The 27,998-nt window shown below is 42.6% G+C and overlaps 14 protein-coding genes across 15 annotated transcripts; 3 read left to right on the plus strand and 11 right to left on the minus strand.

Annotated features, from left to right (window-relative positions):
* The first annotated feature begins 18 nt into the window (after positions 1-18).
* LOC145696573 (G patch domain-containing protein 1-like) lies at positions 19-2,751 on the plus strand. The gene is made up of 7 exons (XM_081773637.1): positions 19-765; positions 862-1,401; positions 1,486-1,594; positions 1,638-1,807; positions 1,858-2,015; positions 2,058-2,472; positions 2,521-2,751. Exons 1-7 carry the CDS (start codon positions 31-33, stop codon positions 2,734-2,736), a joined length of 2,343 nt encoding a protein of 780 aa, XP_081629763.1. The 5' UTR covers positions 19-30; the 3' UTR covers positions 2,737-2,751.
* A 55-nt stretch (positions 2,752-2,806) lies between these two features.
* Positions 2,807-3,528, plus strand: LOC145700603 (uncharacterized; the record flags this gene model as incomplete). The annotated part of the gene is made up of 2 exons (XM_081777898.1): positions 2,807-3,292; positions 3,365-3,528. Coding segments are annotated over 2 exons (585 nt in total), but the record flags the coding sequence as incomplete, so codon positions are not given.
* Positions 3,529-3,537: 9 nt separating this feature from the next.
* On the plus strand, positions 3,538-5,603 carry LOC145696574 (protein NipSnap homolog 1-like). Its single transcript, XM_081773638.1, has 6 exons — positions 3,538-3,639; positions 3,690-3,748; positions 4,024-4,244; positions 4,856-5,090; positions 5,131-5,236; positions 5,280-5,603. The coding sequence occupies exons 1-6, from the start codon at positions 3,568-3,570 to the stop codon at positions 5,343-5,345; spliced, it is 759 nt and encodes a 252-aa protein (XP_081629764.1). The 5' UTR covers positions 3,538-3,567; the 3' UTR covers positions 5,346-5,603.
* Positions 5,604-6,508: 905 nt separating this feature from the next.
* LOC145699513 (uncharacterized) lies at positions 6,509-7,552 on the minus strand. The gene is made up of 4 exons (XM_081776787.1): positions 7,424-7,552; positions 7,272-7,378; positions 6,953-7,228; positions 6,509-6,789 (listed from the first exon to the last, which is right to left on the minus strand). The coding sequence occupies exons 1-4, from the start codon at positions 7,514-7,516 to the stop codon at positions 6,561-6,563; spliced, it is 705 nt and encodes a 234-aa protein (XP_081632913.1). The 5' UTR covers positions 7,517-7,552; the 3' UTR covers positions 6,509-6,560.
* An 803-nt stretch (positions 7,553-8,355) lies between these two features.
* Positions 8,356-22,790, minus strand: LOC145700175 (ubiquitin carboxyl-terminal hydrolase 4-like). 2 transcript variants are annotated; one of them, XM_081777427.1, is made up of 14 exons: positions 22,591-22,731; positions 22,439-22,545; positions 22,238-22,389; positions 22,028-22,178; positions 21,595-21,978; positions 21,362-21,545; positions 20,641-21,148; positions 20,427-20,598; positions 20,186-20,384; positions 20,046-20,138; positions 9,583-9,738; positions 9,035-9,538; positions 8,871-8,990; positions 8,356-8,630 (listed from the first exon to the last, which is right to left on the minus strand). In XM_081777427.1, the coding sequence occupies exons 1-14, from the start codon at positions 22,714-22,716 to the stop codon at positions 8,541-8,543; spliced, it is 2,946 nt and encodes a 981-aa protein (XP_081633553.1). In that variant the 5' UTR covers positions 22,717-22,731; the 3' UTR covers positions 8,356-8,540. The 2 variants fall into 2 exon arrangements, with proteins under 2 accessions (XP_081633553.1, XP_081633554.1); XM_081777428.1 differs by lacking the exons at positions 8,356-8,630; positions 8,871-8,990; positions 9,035-9,538; positions 9,583-9,738 and adding exons at positions 18,796-19,275; positions 19,335-19,668; positions 19,762-19,910 and having other exon boundaries at positions 19,953-20,138; positions 22,591-22,790.
* LOC145700187 (protein lin-54 homolog) lies at positions 9,912-12,171 on the minus strand. The gene is made up of 9 exons (XM_081777443.1): positions 12,019-12,171; positions 11,911-11,969; positions 11,737-11,864; positions 11,623-11,694; positions 11,304-11,579; positions 11,196-11,264; positions 10,973-11,142; positions 10,609-10,744; positions 9,912-10,455 (listed from the first exon to the last, which is right to left on the minus strand). Exons 1-9 carry the CDS (start codon positions 12,159-12,161, stop codon positions 10,336-10,338), a joined length of 1,173 nt encoding a protein of 390 aa, XP_081633569.1. The 5' UTR covers positions 12,162-12,171; the 3' UTR covers positions 9,912-10,335.
* LOC145700195 (uncharacterized) lies at positions 12,544-13,651 on the minus strand. Its single transcript, XM_081777452.1, has 7 exons — positions 13,483-13,651; positions 13,356-13,439; positions 13,215-13,311; positions 13,076-13,170; positions 12,922-13,033; positions 12,749-12,879; positions 12,544-12,704 (listed from the first exon to the last, which is right to left on the minus strand). The coding sequence occupies exons 1-7, from the start codon at positions 13,631-13,633 to the stop codon at positions 12,601-12,603; spliced, it is 774 nt and encodes a 257-aa protein (XP_081633578.1). The 5' UTR covers positions 13,634-13,651; the 3' UTR covers positions 12,544-12,600.
* LOC145700193 (peptidyl-prolyl cis-trans isomerase A-like) lies at positions 13,672-15,122 on the minus strand. Its single transcript, XM_081777449.1, has 7 exons — positions 14,993-15,122; positions 14,790-14,947; positions 14,604-14,745; positions 14,362-14,497; positions 14,069-14,312; positions 13,865-13,975; positions 13,672-13,819 (listed from the first exon to the last, which is right to left on the minus strand). The coding sequence occupies exons 1-7, from the start codon at positions 15,093-15,095 to the stop codon at positions 13,751-13,753; spliced, it is 963 nt and encodes a 320-aa protein (XP_081633575.1). The 5' UTR covers positions 15,096-15,122; the 3' UTR covers positions 13,672-13,750.
* On the minus strand, positions 15,150-16,277 carry LOC145700198 (eukaryotic translation initiation factor 6-like). Its single transcript, XM_081777455.1, has 5 exons — positions 16,158-16,277; positions 15,977-16,115; positions 15,761-15,930; positions 15,538-15,704; positions 15,150-15,446 (listed from the first exon to the last, which is right to left on the minus strand). The coding sequence occupies exons 1-5, from the start codon at positions 16,262-16,264 to the stop codon at positions 15,289-15,291; spliced, it is 741 nt and encodes a 246-aa protein (XP_081633581.1). The 5' UTR covers positions 16,265-16,277; the 3' UTR covers positions 15,150-15,288.
* Positions 16,306-18,757, minus strand: LOC145700177 (uncharacterized). Its single transcript, XM_081777431.1, has 3 exons — positions 18,520-18,757; positions 17,387-18,476; positions 16,306-17,341 (listed from the first exon to the last, which is right to left on the minus strand). Exons 1-3 carry the CDS (start codon positions 18,733-18,735, stop codon positions 16,860-16,862), a joined length of 1,788 nt encoding a protein of 595 aa, XP_081633557.1. The 5' UTR covers positions 18,736-18,757; the 3' UTR covers positions 16,306-16,859.
* A 223-nt stretch (positions 22,791-23,013) lies between the features above and the next one.
* LOC145700178 (aarF domain-containing protein kinase 1-like) lies at positions 23,014-24,919 on the minus strand. The gene is made up of 4 exons (XM_081777432.1): positions 24,801-24,919; positions 23,932-24,754; positions 23,307-23,886; positions 23,014-23,264 (listed from the first exon to the last, which is right to left on the minus strand). Exons 1-4 carry the CDS (start codon positions 24,895-24,897, stop codon positions 23,172-23,174), a joined length of 1,593 nt encoding a protein of 530 aa, XP_081633558.1. The 5' UTR covers positions 24,898-24,919; the 3' UTR covers positions 23,014-23,171.
* A 33-nt stretch (positions 24,920-24,952) lies between these two features.
* LOC145700200 (uncharacterized) lies at positions 24,953-26,271 on the minus strand. Its single transcript, XM_081777456.1, has 5 exons — positions 26,093-26,271; positions 25,937-26,040; positions 25,757-25,896; positions 25,579-25,713; positions 24,953-25,529 (listed from the first exon to the last, which is right to left on the minus strand). Exons 1-5 carry the CDS (start codon positions 26,269-26,271, stop codon positions 25,074-25,076), a joined length of 1,014 nt encoding a protein of 337 aa, XP_081633582.1. The 3' UTR covers positions 24,953-25,073.
* Positions 26,272-26,442: 171 nt separating this feature from the next.
* Positions 26,443-26,921, minus strand: LOC145700207 (bromodomain-containing protein 8-like). The gene is made up of 3 exons (XM_081777465.1): positions 26,841-26,921; positions 26,740-26,795; positions 26,443-26,689 (listed from the first exon to the last, which is right to left on the minus strand). Exons 1-3 carry the CDS (start codon positions 26,881-26,883, stop codon positions 26,462-26,464), a joined length of 327 nt encoding a protein of 108 aa, XP_081633591.1. The 5' UTR covers positions 26,884-26,921; the 3' UTR covers positions 26,443-26,461.
* A 286-nt stretch (positions 26,922-27,207) lies between these two features.
* On the minus strand, positions 27,208-27,998 carry LOC145700203 (uncharacterized). Its single transcript, XM_081777460.1, has 4 exons — positions 27,796-27,998; positions 27,694-27,757; positions 27,566-27,649; positions 27,208-27,524 (listed from the first exon to the last, which is right to left on the minus strand). Exons 1-4 carry the CDS (start codon positions 27,958-27,960, stop codon positions 27,226-27,228), a joined length of 612 nt encoding a protein of 203 aa, XP_081633586.1. The 5' UTR covers positions 27,961-27,998; the 3' UTR covers positions 27,208-27,225.

Below are 27,998 nucleotides of genomic sequence, written 5' to 3' on the forward strand. Positions count from 1 at the left end.
CTTGCGCTTACAAGCCTAGAATGAACTAAAATGTCTTCCCAACGCGTTGATACCAAGCAATTCAACACATTCGGTCATGCTTTGCCTCTCCTGCTCGACGAGAACACTGGCAAAGAACTCGTCAAATCCAGTCGAAAGCGCGAAGATGATATTTTCAAAATCGACGGGAAGCAGAGATTCCACGGCGCCTTCACTGGTGGCTTTTCTGCTGGCCATTGGAACACCGTCGGAAGCGCAGAAGGCTGGGCGCCGCAAGAATTCAAATCGTCGAGGAAAGAAAAGGGAGCGCAGAAACGACAGCGTCCGCAGGACTTCATGGACGACGATGACTTCGGCGAGTTTGGAATCGCCCATCGAAAGATTCAAGCTCGAGCAGACTTTGGGAAAGCAGATGTGTTCGTCGATAGTGGCGTAAAAGACTCGGACGCGTTGAAGTTCACTCTTGGCTTGGGTCTCGCAGCAGCAACGAGAATCGTTCAAGGCTCAGAAGCAAACTGGGGCAATAAGCTGCTCAGAAAACTCGGCTGGAAAGATGGCCAAGGAATCGGCGCGCGGAAAAGGGCAAAGCAATCGGAAATTCATGGAAATCTTGGAAAGAGAATCGGGCCCACGATGCCTTCTCGAGAAGCGCTCGTCGCCAACCAGCCTATTTCTTTTGCACCGAAGGATTGCTGCCCGATTACATTTCAAGCTAAAGCGAATAATAAAGGTCTTGGTTTCAAGGGCGTCACGGCTTTTGGATCCGAAATGGCGACGAACTCAAAGGTTCGTAATTTTGTCAAAAAAGTCGGCGATTTTGTCGAAATCATCAGCAATTTGTCACAAAAATCGCTGTTTATTCTTTTCTAAATGGTATCTTAGGCGCTTTCGGTGACTGTTGAAGGTCGAAAAATGAATATTGCTGGACAAGCGTTTGGCGTTGGCGCACTTGAAGAAGAAGATGCTGACATTTACGCGCAAGACTCGATGATGAACTACAACTTTGACATCAAAACGGAAAGGGAAATCCAGCAGGATAAACGACGAGCGAAAATAGAAGAGGACAACAAATTCCGCGCTCGTTATGCCCTCAAAGCACCCAAGATCGAGGGCGGCTACAACGATGTTCTCGAAGGCTTCGTTCGAGGAAGACCGGTCAAGAAGAACAAGAAGTTCAAAATGCCTGATATTCCAAGAGGCTACACGGGAACCCACGAATTCGACCACGATTGCAAATCGGCGATGATAATTCAAGCCTGTCAGGATATTGCTCGTTCCGTGGACGAAATGGCTTCGAAATACAAGGTCGCCATTCCTTCGTACGTCAAAGGAGGGAAAAGCACACAGCTGTCGGTGGAACAGCGCGCGCACATGCTACACGAACCCGCGCCGAATATTAAAAAAGAAGAGCCAAAGGAAGGGGTTTCTTTTGAATTGTTCGTTTCTGTAGGGAGCAATTTCCATCGCTTATATAAAGTTTCCAGTGAAAAACCCGCCTAGGCCGAGATAAATTTCCAGTGCAAATGGAAAGATCACGAAAAGCAAGAACGCTACGATAGATATTGTATCAACGTAAAAGATGGAAAACTCAATCCTTACGACGGCCTTGCGCGAGGTTTTGAAATAATCGATCAATCAAATTTCAAATTTAAATTTAGATGATTATACAAAATGGGAAATTGACAAAGAAAAGGCGGAATTCGAGCGAGCAGCTACTCAAAAATCTGCAATTACGGAAATCATGAAGAATCGATTCAAAAGGGCACAGTATCAAGACAAGGACGAGAACGTCTCGCTTGCTAAATCGAAGAGGGAGAAGATGTATCAGGTAAGATGCCCTCACATTCATCGTTGGAAAATGTCTGAAATTTTGCCCAGGAAAAAATTGATGCCGTGAAGATGAATTTCTTCGGCGCGATGACGCATGAGTGCTACGACTGGTATCCATCGAAGATTGTTTGTCGAAGATTCAACGTTCCTGAACCCTATCCCGGCTCGACCCAGCTTGGCTGTCCTTGGCTTGAAGCAGAGAACAAGTAAGAACATCTCTCTTCTTTCCAATCGAACCCTTTTTGTAGAAAAAGTCAAGCTGCCGAAGAAACAGTTCAAGATATCTTCGGCGCGAGCGACTATCAAATGGGTCTTTTCAAATCAGAAGAAGGGAAAACTGCAAGCTCTTCTGATGCTCCTAAAGATCAAACTACAACTCAAACTTCAAGTTCTGAGCCTCCAGTACAAATGAGCGGAGGACTCGCTTCCGCTGCTGATTTATTGAAAATGGAGGAGCAGCAATTCTCTGCTGCTCCAGCTCAAGCGCCTGTGAGAAAAAGTCTGATGGAGTTGAAACGCGAGCTCGTTCAAAAACAAGTGCAACGGGAGGTCAAGAAAAAGTTCGAAATCAACCCTAGGCCTGTCCCTGGCTCTGCAGAGAGTAAGCTTCCAGCAACAGTTAAAACGATCGTCAGAGAAGTCGATTTGAACCAACAAACAAAGGTACTGTTCTTCCCTATTGCTTCAGCTTGAAATCTCCATTTTTTCTAGCCAATGTCAAAACAGCCCTCGCGATTTTCCAAATTCGCTGAGCCGGAAAAAGCGGATTCGGCAACCATCAGCGCGAAAAAATTACGTATCAAGCAGAGACAAGAGAAGGTGTCGGAAAAGCTTACGACGGTTGCCGTTACGGATAAGCCGCCCGTCGACGTCTTCAAGTCAATATTCTCCGATTCAGTGAATGGCTTCCAAATTTATACGGGATAAATTATCCCTAACGTCACCTAGTATAAATTATCGTGACTTATGCTTACTGAATAATAAATAAATTGAGCCACGTGAAGATTCAAGTGACTCAGAATCGGAAAATGACAGCTCCGACGATGATGAAAGCTCGAGTGCTCTAACTATCAAAACTAAACAGGCCCCAGCTAGTTCCACAGATGCAGAATCAGCATCTGCGCCTCCTGAGCCTGAAAAGCCATCTGGGCCGGCGCCACTTCAGTGGTCGCGCCCGGGATCAACGTCTCTTCTAAAAAATCTTCCCAAAGCAGAAGTCAAGGAGGAAAAGAAAGATTCTGATGATGATCTTGACGCAATGCCTAAATTTGTCTTTACGTCCAAAAAGGATCGCCAAACAACCAAAAACAACGAGAAAAACAAGAATTCTGTCGCGACCAACTTGAAAATGGAAGTTGACGATGATGGTTCTCATGGACCAGCTTTGCCTAGCGGATTTAAAATAGAAAATTCCACCGAGTTCCCCAATTTGGAAGATGAAGTGATTTCGTCTGATTCTGATGAAAATTGCTGGCAAGTTTCGGTGAGTTAGAATCCATCATTCTAGACTCTAGAATCTAGAATCTAGAGTCGTCTTGTTGACTTGGAATTTTAGACTGATAAAAAATCAAAGAAGAAAAAGTCCAAAAAGGAGAAGAAGAAAAAGGAGAAAAAGGAAAAGAAGGAGAAAAAATCGAAAAAGTCAAAGCGCTAGAATCAGTTGACCTCCATCTTGCATCATTTAGTATTTAATATTTCTGGCCCTGAGATACAGATAAACAACGGTTGATTCTACTGTTTTAATTCTTGGTTTTTAGAATGAACGGACTTACGAGAGGTCTGCGAAGGTCACTGGTGACCGGCGTTAGAAGCCAGTTCTTCTCGAAAAATGTAAATAAAAATCAATCACACAATTAAAATAACGATTCATTGATTTTTAGAACGCTTTTTCATCAGAAATTGGCAAAGACAAATCAGAGCTCATTTACAAAATTCAAAGGCGCGGAGCTCTAGAATCGATACGACAAACCATAAAGTCGTGATTCTGACTTTCCAAATAGTTTTTTATTTTTTCGATTCATTAGCTCAGATGGTGATCTGGGGTTGAAGTACCAAAGGAGGATTTCTAGCTCCTTCTTTTGTGTTTCAGAAGAGATTTTTATTGTAAATAATCAATTAATTTTTCTAAGCCCCGCCTGCCCTGACTCCCTGAAACAAGAGTCAGAGGGGCCCTTTTCTCCGAACAAAATGAGCATTCTAGAGCTCTAAAAAAAGTCACCGAGTGAAGCCAGAAGACCAGCAAAATTACCACGATCTTCTGGACGAACACATCCTCAATTTGCACAATGACGAGAATCTACCGCAAACCCTTGTTGGCTCCTTCCAGGTCACTTTTGGCACTGAAGATGAGGTGATCCACATTTGGAAGTACTCGGGCGGATATGGCGCGCTGCAGAAGAGCGAATTTAATGTTGAGGCGAATTCTAAATACAGAGGTACTTGTTTTTGGGGTTGAATTTAATTATTTAGATTAAGGGTTGTCTAAGGATAAGAACTAGACTGGTCGAACGTCTCTTTTTAATAAATAATTTGTCGGTTTAAATTGGATTAATCCTTCCTTCCGAGAGATTTATTAAGAAGGTCAAAGGGTGGTCTTCCTTTCAGAAATTTTTGGGGTCGTCCGCTTTCCTAAGGATCACATTAGGTCTACATTCTCCCCTGCAGCAAAGATGCAGCGACTCGGCCCAACTCACGGTAGCTCATAGGGCAAACGTAGGGCAAGTCTGAGCGTGTGATGACTGAGCCTAACTGTAAAAATTGTGCACATTGAGCTGCTAATTTCTCGCCAAAAATCCTGCCCTTACTGAGGTATTTTCTGGATCATAAGTGGCATTTTTCTTCAGGGCGGTAAATTTGGCTGCCCTTTGAAAGAACTTTGATCTATAATCTTAATAGAATCCTGCCCTTCAAGGTATTCTCTGGATTTTGAGGGGGGTCTGACCTGCTGATGTGCGTCGACCCGAGGCAAGGAGAATCTCAGCAGGAGCTAGGTTTTAGAACAGTATTTTCTCACTCGAGAGTTACTCTCACTGAAACTTTAATTCAGAATACCGAGAAGAACGACGAAAGTTTTTGCGGTCTCGGCAAAACCAGATCTTGGTCCAGTTCGGACACATGCCTGATCCAGTGCCAAGAGCAGGGAATTCCACTTACGAAATGCGCAGCTACAAGCTCAAGTCAGGCAGCATCGGCGAGTGGCATTACAATTGGGCGAACATTGGCCTCAAATGCCGATCGCCAGAGGAGGTTGTTACTGGCTTCTTTACAAATGCTGGGCCACTGTAAGTCCTATTTTCTTTCATTGATGACTGTATTTTTAAGAAACTTGGTCCACCACCTCTGGTGCTACAAAGATCTCAAGGATCGAGAAGAAACTCGTTCAAAAGCTTGGAATCATCCTGCCTGGGCAACGCATGTTCGAAATACAGTAAGAATCTTTCCTCAGTCGAGCTTTTCAGACCCCTCTTTAGACCCCTCTGATCAAAAGCTTCGAAACGAAGTTGATGACTCCTCTTCCCTGGTCACCACTCCAGTAAACACCCAGTTCCTCCGAAGACCGTCAAATTGAATACGAAATCAAGTGATTCATTGTGAAAAATTTATGCTTCGAGATTCGAAAATTTACGCTTGTCCCAACAACAAAAATCACCTCTGATCGATTTACCCGATCAACATATTTCGGTGCCATCATTTTACATTACATAATCATTTTTATTCGCTCAACATTCTGTCTTTCTGTTTCTTCTGTTTGAAAAACGGTGGTTTTATAAAAAATAAATGATAAGAAAAAAGTACAGCAACAAGATTTGGCGATATTTGCCAAACTTTTGGCATTCGATGTCAGATGCTATAAAATTTGCAAAAGCACGGTGGAGGTTATTCAGTCACTGAATTTTTCATCGAATTATTTGACTAAAAAGGCGCAAAAAAACTGGCAACTACATCAGTTCAAAGAGGGTCTCCTAAAAAAGAAATAAATGAAATGAGGATCAGTGCGATTTTATTTTCCGTAGTTAATTTTGTTGCAGGTAGGCTCTAAATCGGAGCATAACTTCTATTTGATTCAGTATTATCTTACAGTCTTGCTGATTTATGAGGACTGCAAGAGCGCTGTGAAAAAAGTAAGAAAGAGAGGGTTTAGGGCGGCTACGTTCGAAATTTCGAACGCTGTTCGAGATTTTTCGAACGCCGTTCGAAAAATTTCTGAAATTGCTTATAAAAATGAGCTCATATGCGCTCCGCGCCTGATTTGTAAGTAAACTCTCCCATAATGATGCCAACTTCCTTTACTAACACAATTTCAACGATTTCAGCTCATATTTTGGCAATTTTTGGAAATTTCGAACGCCGTTCGAAAAATGGGCCCAAAAACCGATTTCGAACGTAGCCGCCCGCCACCCGAAAGAGACTGTAAAAAAAGAAGGCCTTACCTCTTTGTAGGATTGACGAAAAAGTATGGATACAGCGGATTCGTCGCTGACAAGTGTTACAATATCATGGAAAAGATGCTATCATCAAATGCTATTGAAATCACAGATTTCAACGACGACGATCACCACGACGCGGATCATCAACTTGAAGACCCATTTTACGACAGCAACATATTTTGAACTATCAATTTTGCATATTTTATACATAAAGATGAAAGTTCCCGACTCTTGATTTTGTGATGGAAAATTTGTTTCAAAGATGTGTATTAATTAAGCAACAGAATAGATATTAACAGATTTGAAGCAAGGTTTGAAAATGGTTCATGGTGAGCGATGGCATCCATCGGATCTTGAGTCTTCTTTTCTTTCCGCAACGGATTCGATCTTGGGCTTCTCAGCGTCGGAACCGATTTGACCCTTGTTTTCCGAAGCTAAAAGAGGGATTGTGCTGCCGATGGCGACTGATCCGATCATCGAGCTGGAACTTCGTTGCTTGGTTTTGTCTTGCTTTTGACTGCGTAGTCGTTTGAACTTTAACTCGCGCTTGTTGCTGAAAAAAGAAATGACTACCGAGAAGGCCAACATGGATTAGCTCTGTCAGCTGGAGAATTATCTCTACCGCGCGTAATGGCTAAAGCTAGCGATTTTCTATCTATTTTCTGCTAAAGAAGTAATACGAAGTAATTCTCTTCCATGATTTCCAAATGACTTACTATTGTCTATTCAAGTACAGCATCGCTCCACCAACACTTGCAACGAACACAGCAACTCCAGCGATAATGATATTTGAAGCCGCTTCGAGGTTTTGAGCGCACTGAACCTCAGCGGGCCGTTCCTCAAGCTCGTCTTCGTTTTCTTCGAGGAGTAATTCGACTTCCTCGGACATTTGGTCGCCTGTGATTCGTGTCATGCCTCTTAGATCAACTTCTGAGAGCGGGATTTCGACTGCAACGGGTTGGATGCGATTGCCGCATTTGTCCTTTTGAACCCTTAATTTTCAGTAAATGGCTGAAGAAAAAAGTGGTTACTTACGTAAACATTCCACCAATGTGCAGGAATGGAGTACAGCAGCCTTGCATGTTGAGCAACTGTAGGCACTGCTTGTGGCTTACTTTCTCCACTTGAACCATGTAGTAGCACTAGAAAATCACTATGAAAAAGGACATTCAAAAAGGAGATCTTACATTTTGGCAAAGCTTTTTCGAGCAAGGATTCTTTTTCATCGGCGTAGCGGTGACGGAAGATTGAAGCGCAATCAGTAAGAGTAATCTCGTCATTTTTCGATTTTTTTTTGTTGTTGATTTAAAAATATATTCGTGTCTCTCGATCACAGGTAAATGATAATTAGCTCTGTCTTAGATAGTCGATGATTTTATACAAGAGACCCTGACAGCGCAGGGTGGCGCTGTAGCAAAATACCCTCGCGCTCGAGTATGGAGAAGGATAAGCCAAAGCAGGTAACGAATGAGTTTCATAGAAAGTGAAGGATCATGCGTTTTTTATCAAGAGTTAAGCAACTAAATAATCAATACTCAAATGTAATGTAAATGTGTGGTTCGAATAAGACAGAACCAAAACTACTTCTGCAAAATAAGAAATTCTTATGATAAACATCACCATTACCATAATGAAAACCATCAAGATTCTTGAGACTCAATACTTGGTCGGAGAAAGATTCTTCCTTCCAAGCAAGATATTCGAGAATCGAGAACATTAGCTGAGAATTTTGATTTATGCCCGGATGTCAAGAAAAATGTTTATGTTGACATCAAAATTTCAATATCCAGCCTTGGTAAAGCATTTAGTATCAAAATTTCGAATGGTAGACGATGTCTAAAGCTTTCCATATTTGATGTAGACATTTCATGAGATTCCTCTTCAAGAAACTCGAATTTCCAGCGCGGGGGCTTATGCTTTTATCATGGCACGATTATTTCGAAGAATCTTTCTAGCTTTGCTCAACAGGATGTTCTATATTATCATTCTTTCAAAATCGACTGAATATGCATAGAATCCTGATTCTGCTAAATGCATCCTGCTTATGAAAGTAATCTGCAAGGAATAAAAAGTCAATTTTAGACATTGTGAAAGATTTACATTTGCCTAAAATTCGATATTGGAACAACTTTTCTTATAAATATATTTTCCTGCCGTTGACAGTAGTGATGTTCCACAGGGCCCGAAAGAAATTTGTAAAGATTGAACTTCTCGGAATAAATTAAATTTGACCTATTAGAGTGACATACAGAAAGTGATATCAAACGGCGCACATCAGACTTTTTTCGTTGATTATTTTGTTTCTTAGTTGTAGTACTCGGACCAGGCTCGGACCATGCATCTGCCCATCTGAGCGGGCGAGTTGGTGGTGACGACTCCAACGTCGTCGAGAGCCTGAAAGAGAATTTATTTACGTTTTTTACATGCGGAGCTGACGCGCCGGGGAAATGTTAATCCCTACGTAGAAGTTTGACTTTCCGACGCGCTAACGTTAAGTATTTTCTACAGAATCCAGCATATTCCAAACTACAAAGAACAGAGCGGTCATAAAAATGGCATGTTAACCTATTGATGGTGTGGGAAAGCAACGCCAGAGCATCAAAATAACTGTCTCAGAGTAATTGAGAAACTTACAGCGAATTTAGCTTCGGCAGTTCCTTTGCCGCCAGAGATGATAGCACCGGCGTGACCCATTCGTCGTCCGGGAGGAGCAGTAGAACCAGCGATAAATGCAACGACGGGCTTGGGGTTGGCCTGAAAGCGAATTTTGAATAAAAGAATTACGTTGCTGATGAAACCTGGCTGAAGTTGTGCTCTCGGAGGTATTCAGCAGCCTGCTCTTCGGCATCACCACCGATTTCACCGATCATCATGATACCCTTGGTCTCTGGGTCGTTGAGGAAGACTTCGAGGCAATCGATGAAGTTGGTGCCGTTGAATGGATCACCACCGATACCAATGCAGAGGGTCTGGCCGAATCCAGTCTCGGTAGTTTGGTGCACAGCTTCGTAAGTGAGTGTGCCGGATCGAGAGACGATACCAATCTTTCCTCGCTGATGGATGTGACCGGGCATGATACCGATCTTGCACTGCTCGGGGGAGATGATGCCGGGGCAGTTGGGACCGATAAGTCGGGTCTTGTCCTGCTGGATCAGGGCAGATTTGACGCGGACCATGTCCTGGGCGGGGATACCTTCAGTGATGCAGACGGCAAGAGGAATTTCGGCTTCGATGGCATCAAGGATGGCGTTGGCGGCGAACTTGGGAGGGACGTAGATGACGGTAGCGTCGGCACCAGTTCCCTTCAATCGTTAGATGATAAATATTCAACAGATGTTAATCATACCTTTCTTGCGTCAGCGACGGAGTTGAAAACAGGAACGCCAAGGTGCTCCTGGCCACCTTTGCCGGGAGTGACACCACCGACGACCTGTGTACCGTAAGCAATGGCCTGCTCGGAGTGATAAGTACCCTGCTTGCCGGTGAAGCCTTGAACGATCACCTTAAATATATCGATGAAATAATGACGATTACAGAAATAAAACCTTAGTGTTGGCGCCAATTTTCAAGTTTGGTCGAGTAGCATCGTAGACCAACGATCGGGAGACCTGTCGGGCGACGTTCTGGGCGATCAACTTCATCCTGAAAAAGCTTTTTTAATTGCAAATAATGGTATTTTCAGATATGTTCGGGAATGCATTCGAGTATTATATATTTTAACAATCGTTTCATAGGCAGAAAGGCTCGATCAAAGTCAGTAAGGTTTAATCAGATGGACTTCATCGATTTGTCCTGTCTGAAGATCATCTCCTGATTAGTACAGGTAGAGAGATTCACAGGTATATATGCTGCTAATGAAAGAAACTAAGCACAATCAATAAGCGAGTATAACCGCTAAACGAAGAAGAACTGAAATTTTCAAAGGGAAAATATTCTAGATTTTGATATCAAGGAGGAGAAATAAAGTAAAGGTCAATATTCTTCAAGATTTATAGACCTTTGAACTTGTCAAGTATTCAACAGGGGCAGTGTGGAATGGTCAGGAAGGCATTAGTTTTGAGAAGATTCAGGTTGACACAATGTTAATTACGATCTTCGTTCATGAATTGAGCGTTTTCCGACTGGATTCGCGCTGCTGATTTATCGTGTGACTGATGATGTCTTTCAGCGTTCGGCCAAATTGTGCGAGAACAGCTCTTTCCGCGGCAACAGGATCATCCTAGAACATTTGCTGTTACAAAACACACGAAGGAAATTTATCTCAAATGGACCAGAGAGATCTGACATGGATGAAGGATTACTCCAACTTTTCCGAACATTCTCGTAACACATTTTTTGGAATAACGTACGGTACATGAAGTATGATACGTACCGGCTTAGACCGAGCTGACGCAATCAAGCAGTTAGCAGCAGCGGAAACAACAGCTGGACTGAGAGTCGTTTGCAGAATCCTTGAGACGCCCAGCTTTTGGCGCTTGGCACCAGGAGGTCCGAGATCATTGAAAATGCTTAAAAATTATTCAAACCCAATTATATAAAGAGTTCTAGAATATCCACAAAATAGCCGGATAAATGGCTTTCCAATTATTAAATCAATAAATTAAATTTCAATAATTTTCAAATATGATCGAGATGATTTTCTTGTTTACAATAAGCTGTAGGTGCAAAATTCTTCCGGTGTGGTATTCTCTGACTCACAAAGTAATGATCTTTGACCTTAAACAAATTGAACTTACTCATGGTCGTCTCGATTTTTGCATCCAACACAATTACAAATGTCATTGCATGGCACTCCCGCCTGATAACACTCGCAGTACTTTTTCAAGCAGCCAGAGCGTTTACAGTTGCACCCGCGCAGGTGCTTCCCTTTGTTGTTTACTTGTTTCCCGCTTTTGGCGACTTTGGGCTAGAAGAAATAAAAATCGATGAAAACCAGTTCTGAAAATGGAAAATTCTAACCTTGAAGGCGTCTTCGTTGCGATCAAGTGCTGATTTTATCGCTTTTTGGCGGAGATCGTTGTATTGTTCCTAGATTTCAAACTGAAAAGAAACAGCAAACTGCTGTACCTGATTATGACACATTGTACAGGCACAGTAAGAGTGGCAGTATTCTCCTCTTCGAAAACATTCGCAATAGAGCTTCAGGCACTTTGATTTTGAGCAAGAACAACCCTTGTTATTTCCAGAGACGGTAGCGTTGGGGTTGCTCCGGTTGAGAAGGTTTTCGGTGATCATGTGTTCCGTGACAGTCGCGGAGACGGGCATTGGAGATGGAAGGACGTAAGGATGACTTGCTGGAGCTAGGTTGAATGAGCTTGACGTTCCCTCGTTTCGGCCGCGGAACTAGAAAAGACACTCAGACCGATTAATTCTCTGAGTACGTTACCTCGTCACTCATTGTGCTTTCAAGTTTCACGGACTGAACTTGCTGCGGTCTTGCTGATTGAATCAGAGTTGGCTAAAAAAACTCTTAGCTCGTATAAGGGGTAAGCGAAAGTACCGATTGCTGGCTTGGAGCATTTTTCTGAATGTAGGTGATTTGGCCATTTGAGTTCGTAACTGGCTGGAGAAAGACGACGCGTTGATTTTGAGGAGCTTGAATCACCTGTTGCCCGCTTACGTTCACGACTTTTAAGGGAGAATTAATGAGGAGATCGGGGTTAGATGAAAATACCTTGTTGGCTCGGAATTACGACTCGCGTTTTCGCCTTTGCTGGCCGGATTGTTCTAGGACTGAAAGGCGTAAGATTAAATTTGCGCATGTATTATTTTCTTATTAAACCTTTTGGTTGGGACATGGAATTGAATTTGGCCCGGCTGAATGGGCCTATTCTGACCCTGCGCTGGAGCGATCGGCCTGATCTGGATGTAATTTGTTTTCGGTGCATTTTGCGGCAGATTTTGCCTTGGCTGATTTGGATCCATTACAATTTCATTCCTGAAAAAATTGACTTCGATGACTTTTTTTATAACATTTTATTGTGATCGAGCTACTAGCATTCAATTGTATCCGTGTAATTGTTTAAATGTTTCCAGTAATTGATCTGCACTTGATCTGCACTATTTAGATGTTTGGTGAAGCTTTTTTGAAATGAAAGAAAAGGTAATTGAGAGATAAAGAAAAGTTATCGTAAATCAAGTGAAAAGAAATTTCAAATCAGAGAGTATTTGGAACAAGGTTAAATTGAAGCATTGTTTTATTCGGGCAGAGGAGTCGAAAGAGGGACGAAATCAAGTACTTTCGGTGAAACAAAGGAAATGAGCGTAAACGCTTGAATTTTTTAGATTTTTTTTTTCGTTCTTATTAGTGAAGGTAATTTCGTGGCTTTTAGGGGTTTTAATATGATTATTATCATTTTGATTTCTACATTGGATTGTATCCACTGTATGTTTTTCGTCTTCCAATAATGTAAGCGACACAAATAGCGAGAACCAAACCAGCGAGAGCAGTAGCAACAATGATCGGCACTAGAAATCATTATCTATCGGCCAATTCAAATTCATTATCATACCAAGAAGCGACTCTTCAATATCAGCAGCGCAACTGATTGCCTTTGAAAAGTGTGTAGCGTTTTCAATCGGGTAGTTAGCCAAGGCGACTTCAACCCACAAGTCGGACATTGTAATGCTAGCCGTCGAATTCCTTAGTTGAAATGTAAAGGGAGTTGAGTTTTCGAAGACTTACTGTTGTTCTTCTACAGTCAAGTTGGAAGTGAAGCCAGTAATGCAAGAGTATGCGATTCCTCCGTAGATCCACTCCGCTTTGAGATCTTCAGTGACCAGTCGAACATCATCCGCTAGAATAAAAACTAGAATCTCTTATTCTATCTCTATCTTACCATCAACAGCTGTGATAGAGTCAATCTTCCATTTAGTTTCATTTCCAAGGCCAGTGACATTGTAGCTGAGCGCGAAGTTGAGCTGAACATCATCGCTAAAAACGAGAATTAAAGCTGACCGCTTCATAATGGTCTTTACTTGTAATTGACAACAAGAGCGCCGGCTTGCGTTCCGTCAAAGCCAAGGCATGATGATTCAGAGGTGATGACTTCTGTTTCGTTTGATCGAATAGTATCTTAGGATTTAATAAAAAGGAAGGTGGAAAGGAAAAGAACTTACAGTTGTTTGTTTGAGTTTGAACTTCTGCGACGAACTGCATCATGATGCAAGGCTGGTCAGCCTCGTCGTAAAGGACTTTGATCTCTAAATGAAGGGATTAACAAGATTGGGGGTAGCGCTGTCTTGCCTGATGGAACAACCGGTTTCGGCGTTGGCTCAATTGTTGTCGGCACTTGTTCTGGAGTTGTTGGATCAGGAACGGGCGTCGTGGGAGCCGGCTCCGGAGTCGTATCATTTTGACCAAACGCGAGAGCGACAAAGACTGATAAGAGCTTCATCTTTGATCTATAAAATGCCATTTATTTTCTCCTAATGATCTTACATTCAATGAGAAAGTAAGAGTTTAGGGCAGTGGAGAACAGAGAGCACAAGATAATCAAATGAACTATTTTTTTCTAAAATACGCCGGCTTTTCTTTCTTCTTCGCGGACTTGACGCAGTTCCCCGCATTCCACAATTTTGACCTAAAAACGCTCAATTTCTAAAATCAAGGAAGAGAACAATTTTACCGTCTTTTTGACCACGCCACTTTTGGCACCGCAAGCTTCCATTTGACGCAAGCAGTCCAGTCCTTTGATTAGTTTTCCGAAAACGACGTGTTTTCCGTCTAACCAGTCCGTCTGAATAAATGATATTAATCAAAATCTCAGACAGAGATTATTCTTTTAATCATGCCTTGCCGAACACGGAGACACACGTAAATAATCTCTTACCTTTTCCGTACAAATAAAGAACTGCGACCCGTTCGTATTCGGACCACAGTTCGCCATCGACAGTATTCCCGGTCCGTCGTGCTTCAGGACAAAATTTTCGTCATCGAATTTTTTTCCGTAAATTGATTTTCCACCCGTTCCATCTCCATGCTGAAAATCGCCTCCTTGACACATGAATCCAGGAATAATTCGATGAAAGCTCGAGTTTTTGTAGCCGAAACCTTTTTCGCCTGTGATGAGTTTTCTTGTGAAAAAGAATTAGCTCAGGTGTAGAGAACTAAAAGTTTGCCAACCTGAAGTTTTCAGTCGTTCTGGGAACTGTATCCTGCCGGAGCTCAAACTCCATTCGCCCGGCAAATTGGCCGCCAATAGTGATGTCGAAGTAAACTCGCGGATTAGCCTCGTTGGTCATTCCACTCTTTGTCTTATCTGAAATATAAAGGATCAGCCCCGACCGTAGCTGAATGAATCTTGCATATTTTGATAGCTATCCGTTCTTAGGAAATGAGAAGCTGTGACTGTAACTGTAACTCACCAATGGTTGCTGTTTTGCCAGTATGCTCGACGGATACATCGCCCAACGGACCAGTTCGCTCATCTTCCAGCGTTTTACCTGCGTATTTCGCGAGCCACGAATCATCCGCCCAAACCGGTCTCGAATAGTGACCATCTTTCATCTACACACATTTCGTGTATTTTATCCTTAGGACTAGAATCTAACCTTGATTGGTCGCGCAATATTGACCTTTAGCGTCCTTCCAAAAAGCTCAGCATCGTCCATGTTGTCCATGGCCGAAGCAGCGTCGCCGACTTCTTTGTATTCAACAAAAGCGAAGCCTCTGTGAGCTTCAGTCTCAAAATCCAGTGGCACTGTGATATCTTAAAACATCATCATCAGACACAATTCAAGCTCATATTTCCTACCTATGATATCACCAAAAGGAATGAAGGCCGCGTGGACCATCTTTTCGTCCACCTCTTCGGCCAAGCCACCCACATAAAGCAATTTCTTATTTGTCGTAGCCATCTATTTATGATCTTAAATCGATAAAATTTGAATTTTTGACGGCTCTAGTCATTTGTAATTGAAATGTGTGACGAGCGCAAGATGTGGGAACAGTTACAGTTATTTTTAACATTCTGGTAGTATTTCATACTCAATTCCTTTCGGAAAAACGTTCGTTCGATTCAAATTGAGAAGATGAGATCGAAATTCTCAATTACGCCACCATTGAGTCGATGAGAGCGTGTCTCATGTCGCCAGTAACCTTGTCGGGCTGCTGATCGTTGAGACGGAAAATGGACTCTATCACCGAGATTTCCGTTGCAGTCGTGTCTTGCCCGACGAAGGAGACCCAATCATTTACAACCATTCCGCCTAAAAACACAAAAATTTATTCCATTAGCAACAACAAGAAGTCTGACAGCCAAGAAGTCTAACAGCAATGAAGTCTGAGAGAGCTACGTACCTCCGATAACATCGGATCCTCTGTTGACCGTTCCAGCCACAAGGGGCACCTGCAACAAGCTCGCTAATTCATCCTGATCCTCTGGCGTTGTTTTCGGGTGCACAAGGCCGCCCTTGTTTGTAAACTGACAATACGTCCCAACCAAAACCTGATCTGCAACTGTTTGCCTAAATAAGAGAAATGAATAATATTATTCAAATTTCGCGTGGAGCAGCTGGCGCACCTAAAAACTTCGACATTGAGCGTGTCGGCGATGATTTCTTCCGTTTCCCGATCAATATCTGGGTGGACGAGGGCGACGTAGTCATTGCAAGCGATAACGTTTCCAAGAGCTGATAAGCGTTCTTCTATCCGCATGACTCTGACACCGTCGGGGAGCGAGTTACGGATGTGCTGGAAGAGAAAACGTTTATGTAGGGCCCGATGTAGGTTACAATACCTGAAGCTCCTGATCTGTTGTGTTCTGAGGGCAGAGGACGCCGTTTTTGTTTCCAGCAGTCAATCGGCCGATAATTCTGCATCCAGCAATTGATGTGTGCACAACGGGAATAACGTCCGTTAATTCAGACTCAAAAACGCTACAAAACTATTTCCGCATCTTCATAAAAAAGATTAAATACCTGTAAAAGTTCTCGTTGGCTCCAATGCCGACAAGGGCGTACTTGTTTGTAAGTTTAGCAAAGACGCCAACTTCGTTCGAGTTCTCAAAGTTAGTACGAAGAGCCATTCTGAATGATAAGAGTTATTAATGCATTTGGTACCGAAAGGGACTTTTATCAAGAATTTTTTTGTAGCCAGCTGAAAAAGTGGCAGTGAACCTGTCAACTAGGGCCGAGTCATCAGTGGTCAGTTCGTGGTGGTAAGAAAAGCGATACAAAACATGTACAAAACTTGTAAATGTAAATGCAAATAAGGGTCGAATAGTGTAAATTTGTACAGATAAATGGAGGATGCGTTAATTTAGATAAATCAGGTTAATTTACAGATGCACGGTAGGAATAAAACAATCGGAAAAGACGTATCAATGAGTAATTTTTGACTGTCAAGGAATATAAAAAGGAATTTTAATTGAATTGAAGAGAGAGAGCCCAAAAATACAAACTGATAGTCACTAGTTGGCCGGTAAACGAGGTTATAAAAGAGATCTAATGTAATAAGTGAATACTGGATATTTTATAACAGAAGATAAAGGATAGAAACTTGGTATTGAACAATTATTATATAATAATAGTAATAATAAAATAATGAACAAATTGGAGCACATTTTAAGACAAAACTTGAAGTTGCGAATCATAAAAATGAGAGGGGTTAACTCAAAATGTTCAGAACTTTATTTTACTAATCTCGTCGTCCCAGATTGCGTCGCTGGTTGGGATGCGGCCTGGTCGGGACTTTGGCGTTCGCGCTTTGAGTTGGATAGAATCAGCCTCTTCGTTCATCTCCTCTTCGTCTTCCAGCGTTATGTCAGGATTGAGAGACCTACGTTTGCTCACTGGAGTTCGTAAGCGGCTTTCTGAGAAAGAAACGCGACTCGAGTTCGCTGAACGATGAATGTTTGTTGAGGTCTCTTGAGGCTGCGAGCTGGCCGTCTGCGACATAAAGTCACCATGAAGCGATCGAGTGCTACTGGGAAGAATCGCCGGCTGGGAAAACGAATGATGCAGCTTCTTTTGTGGCGATCTATGTGCGTAAATCGCATCCCATCGCTTGTTAGGCACTCTACGAGGAGTACCAGAGCCAAGGCTGCTCACGGAAATTGAAGGAGAACGGGAACCGCTTGACGCAGGAGGAGGCATCGAAAGCACTAAAGAATCACTTTGTCTCCTGTTTGAGCTTAGATATAGATTACCTCGGCCTAGTTGCGGAGCAGGCTGGCTATGAGAAGATAGGCGTCGTTCAGAGAAATGTGATGGGCGAACGGGAGTTTGTTGAGAGTAGATTCGCTCGCGTCTTGGAGACAACATCGTCACTTCGTTGTCGAAATCTTCTTCTTCGTCGATGTCTGATTGACCAGGGTGGCTAACGCCAGATAGTCGTCTATTTCTGACGAGGAGGTCGAGAGAAGTGGGATCAGCAGAATGAGTTGATCTCGGTGAAGCTGAACCAGCAAGGATGGGCTTCCGCACTCTCATCGGCCACGGCCGAAAAGCCTTTGGCTTACCAACGTTTGTGTTTGGTGTTGATGTCAGGATGTGCACCGGATCTTCTGGCACGTGGATTGGTGGCGGAGGCAAACTCATGGTATGGGATGTCGATCGCGATTCAGAAGGAGGTGATGGAAAGATTGAATACGGAACTGGTAACTTTGGCGAAGAGGATTCTCTCCGGGCTAGAGCCTTTTTCGTAGGCCTCTCTTCTGACCGAGGCTTGCGAGGCTTCCTCGATGGTGTTTTCATTTCCGATGGTGAGGTCTTTTTCTTTGGCGTAGAAGCAACTTTAGGAACAGATTTACTTCGCTGCTTAACTTGCTGAGGTTTGGAGGTCTTTTCTTTCGTCTGTTTGCCAGTCCTGTTAGCTGATTTAGCCCGAGGTGCAGCTGCTTTTTTCGTCTTTTCAGATTCTGGTGGCTTTTTTGCAGTGGACTTTGCCTTTTTTGCTGTGGATTCTTTTTTCCCTTTTGGTTGGACTTCGTTATTGTTGTCCCCCTTCACATTCTGCATCGGAAAGAATTCGTAGTCCGGCTCATCGAGCCAAAGGTTCTTCGGCGGCAGTTTTGTCTTGTAGGAGTTCTTGTACAAGTAGTCCACGAGAATGTATTCTCGCTGCTTTTTATGGCCTCGGCGTTGAACACTTGCTCGGAAAAGCCGCCGTTCTGGGCCGACGAATTCGATCTTGGATGATTTTTTGATCCAATCGTTGTTCTTTGGCTTGTAAGATGGCTGCCGCTTGTTTCTCCGGGAGACGACGACGTCCAGAATCACTGGACCGTCATGAGGTATCTGAGGAATGAGGTTAGTTATGGGAAGAATTTAAGGGTCTTACATAAATAGGCGATCTTTGCGGAGATGGAGCTCGCGATGGAGGAGGAGTTACGTACTCTTCCTTGATTTCTTCTGTTGTTTTTTCACGACCACGGCTCTTTTTCGATAATTTCCCATTATTGACCTTCTTGGTTATTTGCTCCTTTTCGACCTTTTTTGAAGCTGTTTCAAGTCTTTTCGACTTTCTCGGCGCCGATTTCGATCGTAACGTAACCATGGTGCAGTTACATTCACTTGTTTGCTCTAAAGAATTCTTTTAACTCCTTGTTTGGTGGAATAAATTTACATATAATATTTAGTGAAATAGAAAGAAATAAAGTAGTTTTACGATAATATAAAGTTTTATGAATTTTCACTTTGGTTTAGTTCTACTATTTTTTTCTCTGAACTTTCATCAGGGGTGAAATTGCTGAAGATATCTTAATTTTAAACATGGAAAACGGTATTCATTTAAAATTATCAAAACTGTCAGTTGCTTATCTGTGACAAAAAAGTAGTGAAAAATAACGAAGGAACATAAAAAAACAGGTGATTGGAGGATATCTTGAGGCAGTGAAACAAAACAAAACTACAACGTGTAAGAACCGTGGGTGAAAGAAATCATGGTCACAAAAAATATCAAAAAATATGAAAAGGGGAACAGAGGGGCAGTTCAAAGTGATCTAATTAACGAAATAGAAGAAACTGCACATCAAAAATATCCTTTTTCATGATCTGGAGCGTCAGGAATTTCACTTTGGCAAGTGTTTTCTTCGACCTAAAAACTTTAGTAAGGGGCTGAATACAGTACTATTGGCAATAGTCTATTGCATTTACCTGGTAATCCAGGTCGAGATCGAGCTCTTCTCTGTCAGAACCCGGCGAGCAGTTGTTGATCGATCCGTCAGGAGAGCATGATCTGATGTTAATTGACCCGCCAACTCTTCTGATCGGCGAACCGACGGGAGAAACTCTCGGTGGGTTCGCTGGCTCAACGTCCGGTACTTGCATCCACAACTCCTCTGTCGAATCCATCGTCTGTATTTGACAGCTTTGCATTCCCGGCTCTTCAGTATCGAAAATTACATTTGGAGCTTCATGATGAAGGGCTTCTGGAGCGTTCGAAATAACTGTATCGAGGAGTGTTTTCTCCGCTCCAGCTGCGTTTTCCCTTTTTCAAACCAATTAGATTTCAATAAGAAAAGATGGTTTTATATTAAGAATAACCTGATTCAATATAATTGTGAATAAAAGACCATCAAACCTCCTGTAGAAAAGAATGTAGACATCCTTTGCATCCCTCGCTGTCGGCCGTTTTACACTAACATCTTGGTCATCGTAATAATTCCACTTTCCGTCGAACGGATTCTTCGCATAGGCAGTGTAATGCCCGACATTGGTTGTTCCAAAGTGCTAAATGCTTTATTAGGAGTTAAATTTATTTTGAATCTTTACCTGAATCGAGCCAATCAAATTATACTTTCCCGATTTTTCTCCGTCAGCTGTTTCTAGCGCGCTCACATCCAGTCCAATCCGATCGAAGAGCACCTCAGTGTCGATTTTCTTCGATATTGCGTTTTCAAAGACGAAGCGCTTTAGGTAGATTATCAATGTGTCAGGAAACCTCTGCACCGTCATCGTCTAAAGACAAAAACCATGATCAAGGAGAGAGCGGAAAGAAATCATACCTTTGTCGCGCTTGTGTTTTTCTGACATTTCTGACAGTAAACGCAATTTTCGCCCATTTCTTCAGGTGTTGTAAACTCTTTCAGGCATTTTTCTAGCGAAGGTCTTTTTGATTTGTCGAAGAGGTTATTGTAGCTCTCGCTGTTTTCCCAAGTGACGTTGCTGATTTCTGATTTCGTTACAATTTTGAAATGGTCGTTGCTTAATTTGAATAAGTTCAAAGGAATTGTTAAATTGTCCTACGATTTGAGCTGGATATCGAAGTCAGGAGGTACGATACATCCTTGACAAGTGGAGCCGCATTTTGAACAGTATTCGCCGTTTATATTCGAGTAGTGAATGTCGAATTCCGGCATTTGTTCGGAAAATTGAAGCATGTACATCGTCACGTAATTATACAGCTTTGATGAATTGGCTGAACAGCTGATGAGCGCCGTTATCATGAATTTTGTCTTACTTTTTTTGCTTATTCGAATAGAAAAGGGGACAGAAACAGATCGCAGCTTGTCGTCAAGATCCTCGCTTTCTATTTTTAATTTGAGAGAGACGATCGACACTTGCTCTTCGAGAATTGCCGGTAAAGCTGGAGCAACTGGGATATTAACTTTTGAGTCTATTTCGACATCGTCGTATTTTTCGATCTTTTCCTTGCACTTCATGCACTCGGTTGAATCCGCAAACGATTCAGCACAGCATGCGCAAATCATCACGCCACACGAGTACGGGCATGTCTTCATCTCTCCAACTACAGTTTCGCCCAGGCAAATGTTACAGTCGATTTTATCCTCTCCACTTGTCTCTTTCACCTCTGGCTCGTTTCGCAAGTCGACTGACTCCATCAGGATGAGTTCAGAGTTCTCACGCGTCGGGAGCATATACATTGGGTCGGATATATTTATCTGCTTTCTAATTTGACCATCGCTCAATTCGAAGAGATCCATATTTGTCACTTTTCTGTTGCTTTTCTGAAATTTCCATTTTCATTTTTGACTCTCTAAAAGGTAGGGCTGCTCGTCTGATAGCTTGTTATTCGCCGACACACAAAGTCACGGCTTCTGATTGGCCTACAACCTGGGCAACCTATATTCACGGGTCTACGGTCTTTGATTGGCTCAGAGCCATAATAACAGCTTCTGATTGGCCCAGAAACCAGCGCAATTATATTCGGAATATCTTACCTCTAAAAGTTCTTTGGTGGCGTCCGTAATTAACGAGATTTTATCAGTAGTTTTTTTGGATACTTCCACGGCAAGTTTGGTGAAATACGATTCTGTATGACAAGCATATTTGATAGCAAGCGTCTTTTTCTCAGGATTAGGAACTGGAACAATTAAATACATGAAGTTTTCGTAAGTAGTCGATCTAAAACACAAAATCAAAAAGGAAGATTCTCCAACTTGATGATTTTTACCTATTGTTACACATTTTACAGCAAAGTTCAGAAGCAAATTGACCTTGGAAGTTTTTCGAAACGGGCGATAAATTCTCTGCCATATACTTGTCCCATAGTTTCTTTGGATCGTCGGAGACAATTGTACATTCCGAAGTAAGCCGCGGCCTTTTCGCTGGCTGACTTGGTGTACTGCTTGTTGTGCTTCCAGAGGTACTGGCTTGGCTTGTCGAAGGCGAGCCTAGCTGGTGTTTTGGCGAGTCGGAGAGGGATACTTTGTGGAAGGCGTTGTTGATCGGACTCGCTGGATTAGGAGGAGAGTCCGCTTGACTGGAGCCACTTGATTGACGCTTGCGAGTTTTTGACTCAACTGATTGTGTTGCGCCTGCGTCAGAAAACGGGGAGCTTTGAGGAAATTATATGAAAAGACACACACAACACTTCAAAGATTTACTTTTGATGGTTGGTATCACTGCCAGCCGAAAGGAAAGCAGAGTCTGAAGAGCCATCGTTTGAAATCGCCCTAACAATGTTTTGGTGCTCTGAAGACTGAGAAAGGTCGTTTGCGGGCTTTGTTGCTTCCACGATTTCCTCATGCATTTTGTCTAAACGATCATGAATAGAAACTACAGTAAAATTTTCGGTAAAACATTTTGTTACTTACCTAACATTACGGCTAAAAATTCTTGTCCGTCCTGCTGAAAGAGCCCGGCAAACTGGCTGCATTCGACGTCAAGTCTGCTTTTGAAGTCATGTGGAGCGATCCAACTCGATTTCGATGTCCAGTACTGATTAAAAAGCTTCCTGATCTCCGGGCTAAATTAGAATTTTACTAAATTGCTATTTTGAGGAATTAATCACTTACGTAAGGGCGGTGTCTTTGAATCCTTTGCCATTTTCATTTCTGGACGCATTTTCGAAGTCGGCGAAGAAGTTGAAAAAGGTCGGCTCGTGAAGAAGACATTGCAGAGCCTAAATGACCCGTTGAGATATAAGAAATCAGAGAAGCTAACTTACAGAATTCATGTAGCAGGTGTTGCCGATGTTTTTCAACCCAATACAGCCAGTTTCTGGCGTATCGAAAATATTCCTGTTTGGGGATAAATTCGGACTTGACATCCGCCTCGGTCCTTCGATGGGCATTGTCGGACCGATAATTTCAGTGTTGGACGCAAAGCTCACGCCGCCGCGTCGTTTCGTCGGAGCTGTGACTGGAGAGGATTCTTGAGAAACAGGTTGAACGGAAGGAACAACAGAATCGTCACTAAGGAGCTCAGCATGATGCTGAGACGGGACGAATCTGACTTCACTATGAGACGTGTCACCGCCAGGCAATTTTCCATCGCCAGCACCGTCCATCTTTTAATGTGGCATTCTTCAATTACCGAAGTTTGGACAAATAAAAACAACAAGGACAATAAATAAACGAATAAGAAATAGAATCATTGAATCAGTTTATTGGAACGGAGTTTAATCTTCAAGGTTTTTCAGTTCAAGTTTCAGTGGTTAGTTCTTTTTATACAGAAATATATTTACACCTTTGTCTGTTAAGAAACATAACTTTGAATATTTTAAAAGTCTACTTTTCCAGGGATTTTCTAAGCCTTTGTTCGCTCGAAGGCTTTATTCCACTCTACCATTCGTTCGTCTTTTGTCCCATGAATCAGGTCTGTTACTTTTTCACCTCCCCACTGAATTACAGTTAAAAAAGGCAAAGGGATAAAAATCCAAACCTTGGTTGAGCGCAAATATAACTTGTAAAAGAACATCGCCCACATTTCTTTCTGATAGTCAAAATACAACTTCCACGAGGGTCGATCTAGCCTTTCAACGGCATACATCATCCTTAGACAATACTCAGACATGTGCACGAATGAACTTGCACCCGGACGACAACCGAGAGTCGTTTCCAAACCACGAAGAAGATCATTCGTTTTCAAAACAAGGATCATCTGCTTTGGGATGTTTTCGAGAACCTCTGACATTTCAGGGATCCACATGCTTATCTCAGCTTGAATAAGCTCGTCTTCCGTTTTCGTGATACTTTCAGTATTTTTCAATCCCTGTTTAACACTCTGCCAGGATCGCCCACTGACCATCGCCGCCAAAAGAGGGAACATTGACTCGACATTCAAGGCGGCAGAAGCCTTCCTCAAGCTTTTTTGATCACCACGAATCATCGATCGCCAGAGCATCGAATAGTTGTATTGGAAGTCTTGGCTGATCGTTTCGTAGAGCCCGTGATCGAGAAGAGTGATCTCGGGCTGACCATCCTTTCCTTTGTTGACTAGGACGTTTCCCGGGTGTGGGTCACTGAAAAAGAAATCGTAAGAGAAGATAATAAAAAGTGCGTCATACCAATGGATAAATCCATGATTAAAAATCATTTCTGAATACATTTCTGTGACGCGTTCCACAGTCTTCTCAACATCTATTTTCCGCTGCCTTAGCTCCTCCTTGTTGTTGACCATTGTTCCTGGAAGATACTCCATGACGAGTAAACGACTCGTACAGTAATTATGTAAATTCTTTGGGATTTTAAGCCAGGGAATATTTTTCATAAGCTGTCGACATCTGTCTGCATTGGAGACTTCTTGAAGGAAGTCAAGTTCGCGCGGTAGATTTTGACGAGTGGTTCTGGCGAGCCAGCCGAGCTTGAACTCTGGAAAGAGTCGTGCACATTGCATGACTCCCAGTTCCATGAGCATGAGATCTAAATGAGCAGAATGCTGGACAGCTGCGTGCTGCACTTTCACCGCAACAACTTCGCCAGTTTCTTTTAGCTTGGCTTTGTGACACTGAGCAAGAGAAGCGGCTCCGAGAGGATTCCAATCCCAATCATCAAACACTTCTTCGAGTTCTTTTCCTAATTCTGCTCGAACAACGCTACGAATTTCTGCTTCTGTCGATCTTGGGGCATCCGCATGCAGCGTCTTGAATCTGTCAACATACTGTATTGGGAGTAGATATTCCATGGCGCCGATGTGCTGGCCAACTTTGATGTAGGTTCCGCGATTGGCGCAACACATTTCGTAAAGAAGTTGAGCCGTACGCACGTGGAAGTCCGGCATACCCTCCTTGTATGCCTCTTCAGACAGCTTCTTCATTCCGTTGAAGTCCTTAACGATCTTCAAAACTGTCACACCCAGCCGACCGGAGCGAACTGCCATCTCTGGATAATCTGAAATGATTGCAGTTAAAACTGATTTGGAGACATAGAAGAGAACCTAAAGGGGTGAGTCCCCATTTTCCATAAGCATAGCTCGCACCGCAAGCGCCCGATATAGCGAAAGCCTTTGCCAGATTGCGCCTTGTTCGCAGCATTCTAGAGTCGGAAAAAATTGAAGAAAGAGATACTTTGAAATTTCATATTTAGATAAATGAGGCTGATAATTGAAGAAAATGTGTGTTTAACTAAAGCGTCAGTGTTTCTTTGATAAGTCTTGGCTAAGTCGGCGTGCTCGTAGTTTCTGTGCAACTTTTACTGTCTGTTGGATCTGCTAGGAAGAATAGGAGGAGCTTGAAGAGTGCTTTCTTCTACGCTTCTTTTTCTTGGACTTCTTGGAATGCTTCTTTGGCGGCGGCGGAGTAGGAGTCCTCGAAAAAGAGCTGGAACTAGAAGATCGATGCCGCTTTCTTCGAACAGAGTTTGAACGAGAATGGGATCTGGAATATTTTCGGGAGCGTTTTTTTCTCCGAGGAGAAGGAGAGCGCGATCGAGAAGATGAGGAAACGTGTTTTCGACTGCGCTTTCTACTTTTTCGTCGTCGTTTCTTTTCGCGAAAGTTTCTCGGCGATGGAGATCGAGAACTAAAAGAGCTGGAGCTTGGAGATCGCGAGTATTTTCGACGACGGCGGGAACGGGAAGGAGAGCGCGAGTAGGAAGAGCGAGAACGAGAGGAAGAGCGGGAATAGGATCGTCTGTAAGAGCGAGATCTGGATCGTGAATAACTACGCTAGAAAAAAAAAAGAGAGGAATGATGAGTTTAAAATGTCGTTGCTTACTCTTCGTTTCGGACGAGAGTCAATTCGAATGTTTCTGTCCTGTTTTTTCTTGTCATTTGGGTCTGGTGGCAAGCGGTCATCTATTCTGATTCTTGTGACGTATTTTGTTTGGTACTTTTTGGTCGCTTCCAGCTCCTAAAAAAATGTTGGCACATGTGTGTCTATGGATTTTTCGTACCGCTGCAACTTTGAGAAAATGCATGGTTCCTTTTACATTTGCTTTATTTGCTTGTTCTATTTTATTTCTTTCTTCGCGGACACATGTGATCTGTTCTTTTAGTCTTTTCAGTTCTTTATTTTTAGTCATCTCGAGAGGGGCTAAAATAATTAAAAAAATGTATTCGAGGGTAATTCTTACTTTTCTTTTCACCAGTTGAGTAATAAACTTGCACTTTTCTACCAAATAATATTTTGCCATGGACAGTTTCTCTTGCATCAATCGCGCTTTGGACATCCTTGAAGCTAAATGTTACGTAAGAATTATGAAATCAAGGAAGACTCCTTCGATTCTTACTCGATGTATGCAAATCCACGAGGCTCCCGCGTCTGAAAATCGACTGGAATTCTTACATTAAGAATCTCGCCGAATTCTTTAAACTCTTCCTTGATTTCATCTGGGCGAATTTCTGGACATAGGGGTCGCAAACAGACCGAAGGATGGGGCTCGCGCTTTTGAACCCCATCTTTTCCCATTGTCTAGAATTGGGAAGAGGATCAGAAAGGGTTTTGTATATTGAACTGTAGGACACGGCAAACGCAAAGAAAAAAGAGAAGTTTGAAGAAAAGAGGATACAGTTACACTTTTGTATCAAGATTGGAAAACTCTAAAACTCGAATCGAAAATGAAAATAAATAAATAAATTAAAGTCAACAGTCGTTGTGATTATGAAAGTGCACCAGCTTGGATGATCATGCGCGTGCCAATGAAATCGGCCACTTGCTCGTTGACATCGCGCTGCATTTCGAACGCCATCCTGTAGATCTCCGTGCTCGACGAGTTGTACATCATCGCGTTTTGGAAGAGTTGAAGAAGTTCGCGATGCAGCGTGGGACCGTCTTTGATCAAGCCAGTTTCGATTTTACGACGGATTTGCATCAAGTCCGTCGAGTTCTGAATCAATGACAGTAATTTAAGACTCTTACTGTCAGTAGAAAACTCACTTTTATACAAATGGAGTAGGACTTGGCTTTCGAGTCTTTCACGGGATTCTTGAAGACTGAAAAGGACGTTCATCACTTCTGTTAACTAGCAATAACAGTACCTGAAGCATACTTGTGCTCAGCGATTTGTTTCCATAACAACATAGCAGACTTTTTCCAAGCCGGATCCACTGGCTGAGGCTCCAAATCCGGGCAGATCAAGAACATTTTTCTTTCACAAAAAATTACATGATCTTTTTCAAAGCGTGGATTTGCCCGTGCCTTCGGAAGAAAGAGTTTGTTGTTGTTGCTGCCCAACTACTGTCGATGTTGTGCTACTACTGGCGGGCATGGTAAAGAACATTTGACTTGTGGAACTGTTTGGAACGGTCTCGATTTTGGCGTTTTGACCATCGACGCCGGAAGTGGTGATTGGGATGAGTTGCAGGCCTTGAATGTTTTGCGCCCCGTTGACTAGTTGTATTACATTCGACTGCGTTGGAGTTTTCAAGGTTCACATATTGGAATACAAAATGAAAAGAAAACCCGTGGCTGAGCAATTCGATGCTTTCCTTTCTGCGCTTGGCCAGATGTGACTCGTACATTTTGAGGAACAACGATTTGATTGGGGTGTCCGGCGTATTGCAATTGAACTAATTGAGAAGCAGGCTGGGAGAGAGCAGCGGATTGACCCTGATAAACGATCGAAACATTTGCTTGCTCGATTTTTGGTTTTATGAGCTGTTTTGCTCCGTAGATTTGATCTTTTAGTTGATTCATTCCATCTTCGTCCAGTTTTTCTTGGTCTAAAAAAGCTTCGCTTTATTGGTCAGACTATAGAGTGTACCTAAGAGTCTGAGAAGAGATTTAAGCCGATCAAGCTTCGCTTGTTTTTCTTTTATCGACGTTTTATGCTCTTGAATTCGTTTTTCTGAAGAAATTTGGAATGACAAAGTTTCATGTAATAGATCTTACCTTTATAAAATTCTGCCAATTGAGGGATGGACTCATTTTTCTGCTTTAGATCGTTCATCCGACGCTAGAAAATGAATAAATCATCAAAAATAAATGACTAACCTTGCAATTGTTTGGGCTGAAAAACGACTGTGGCCGGTTTTGCTCGGCAAATGGCGACAACAGTTCTTGGCATTTGAGAAAACCGGGATCGTAAGGAGCTTGCTGAGCATAGTTTATCAGCGCTAGAGTTTCTCTAGTCGTCCATTGCGAATGATCTACTGTCATTCTATTCTGAAGAATAAATGAAATAGGACGGTTGTCTG

Source organism: Oikopleura dioica, chromosome 2, assembly GCF_907165135.1.
Source record: "Oikopleura dioica chromosome 2, OKI2018_I68_1.0, whole genome shotgun sequence".
NCBI classification, from domain to species: domain Eukaryota; kingdom Metazoa; phylum Chordata; class Appendicularia; order Copelata; family Oikopleuridae; genus Oikopleura; species Oikopleura dioica.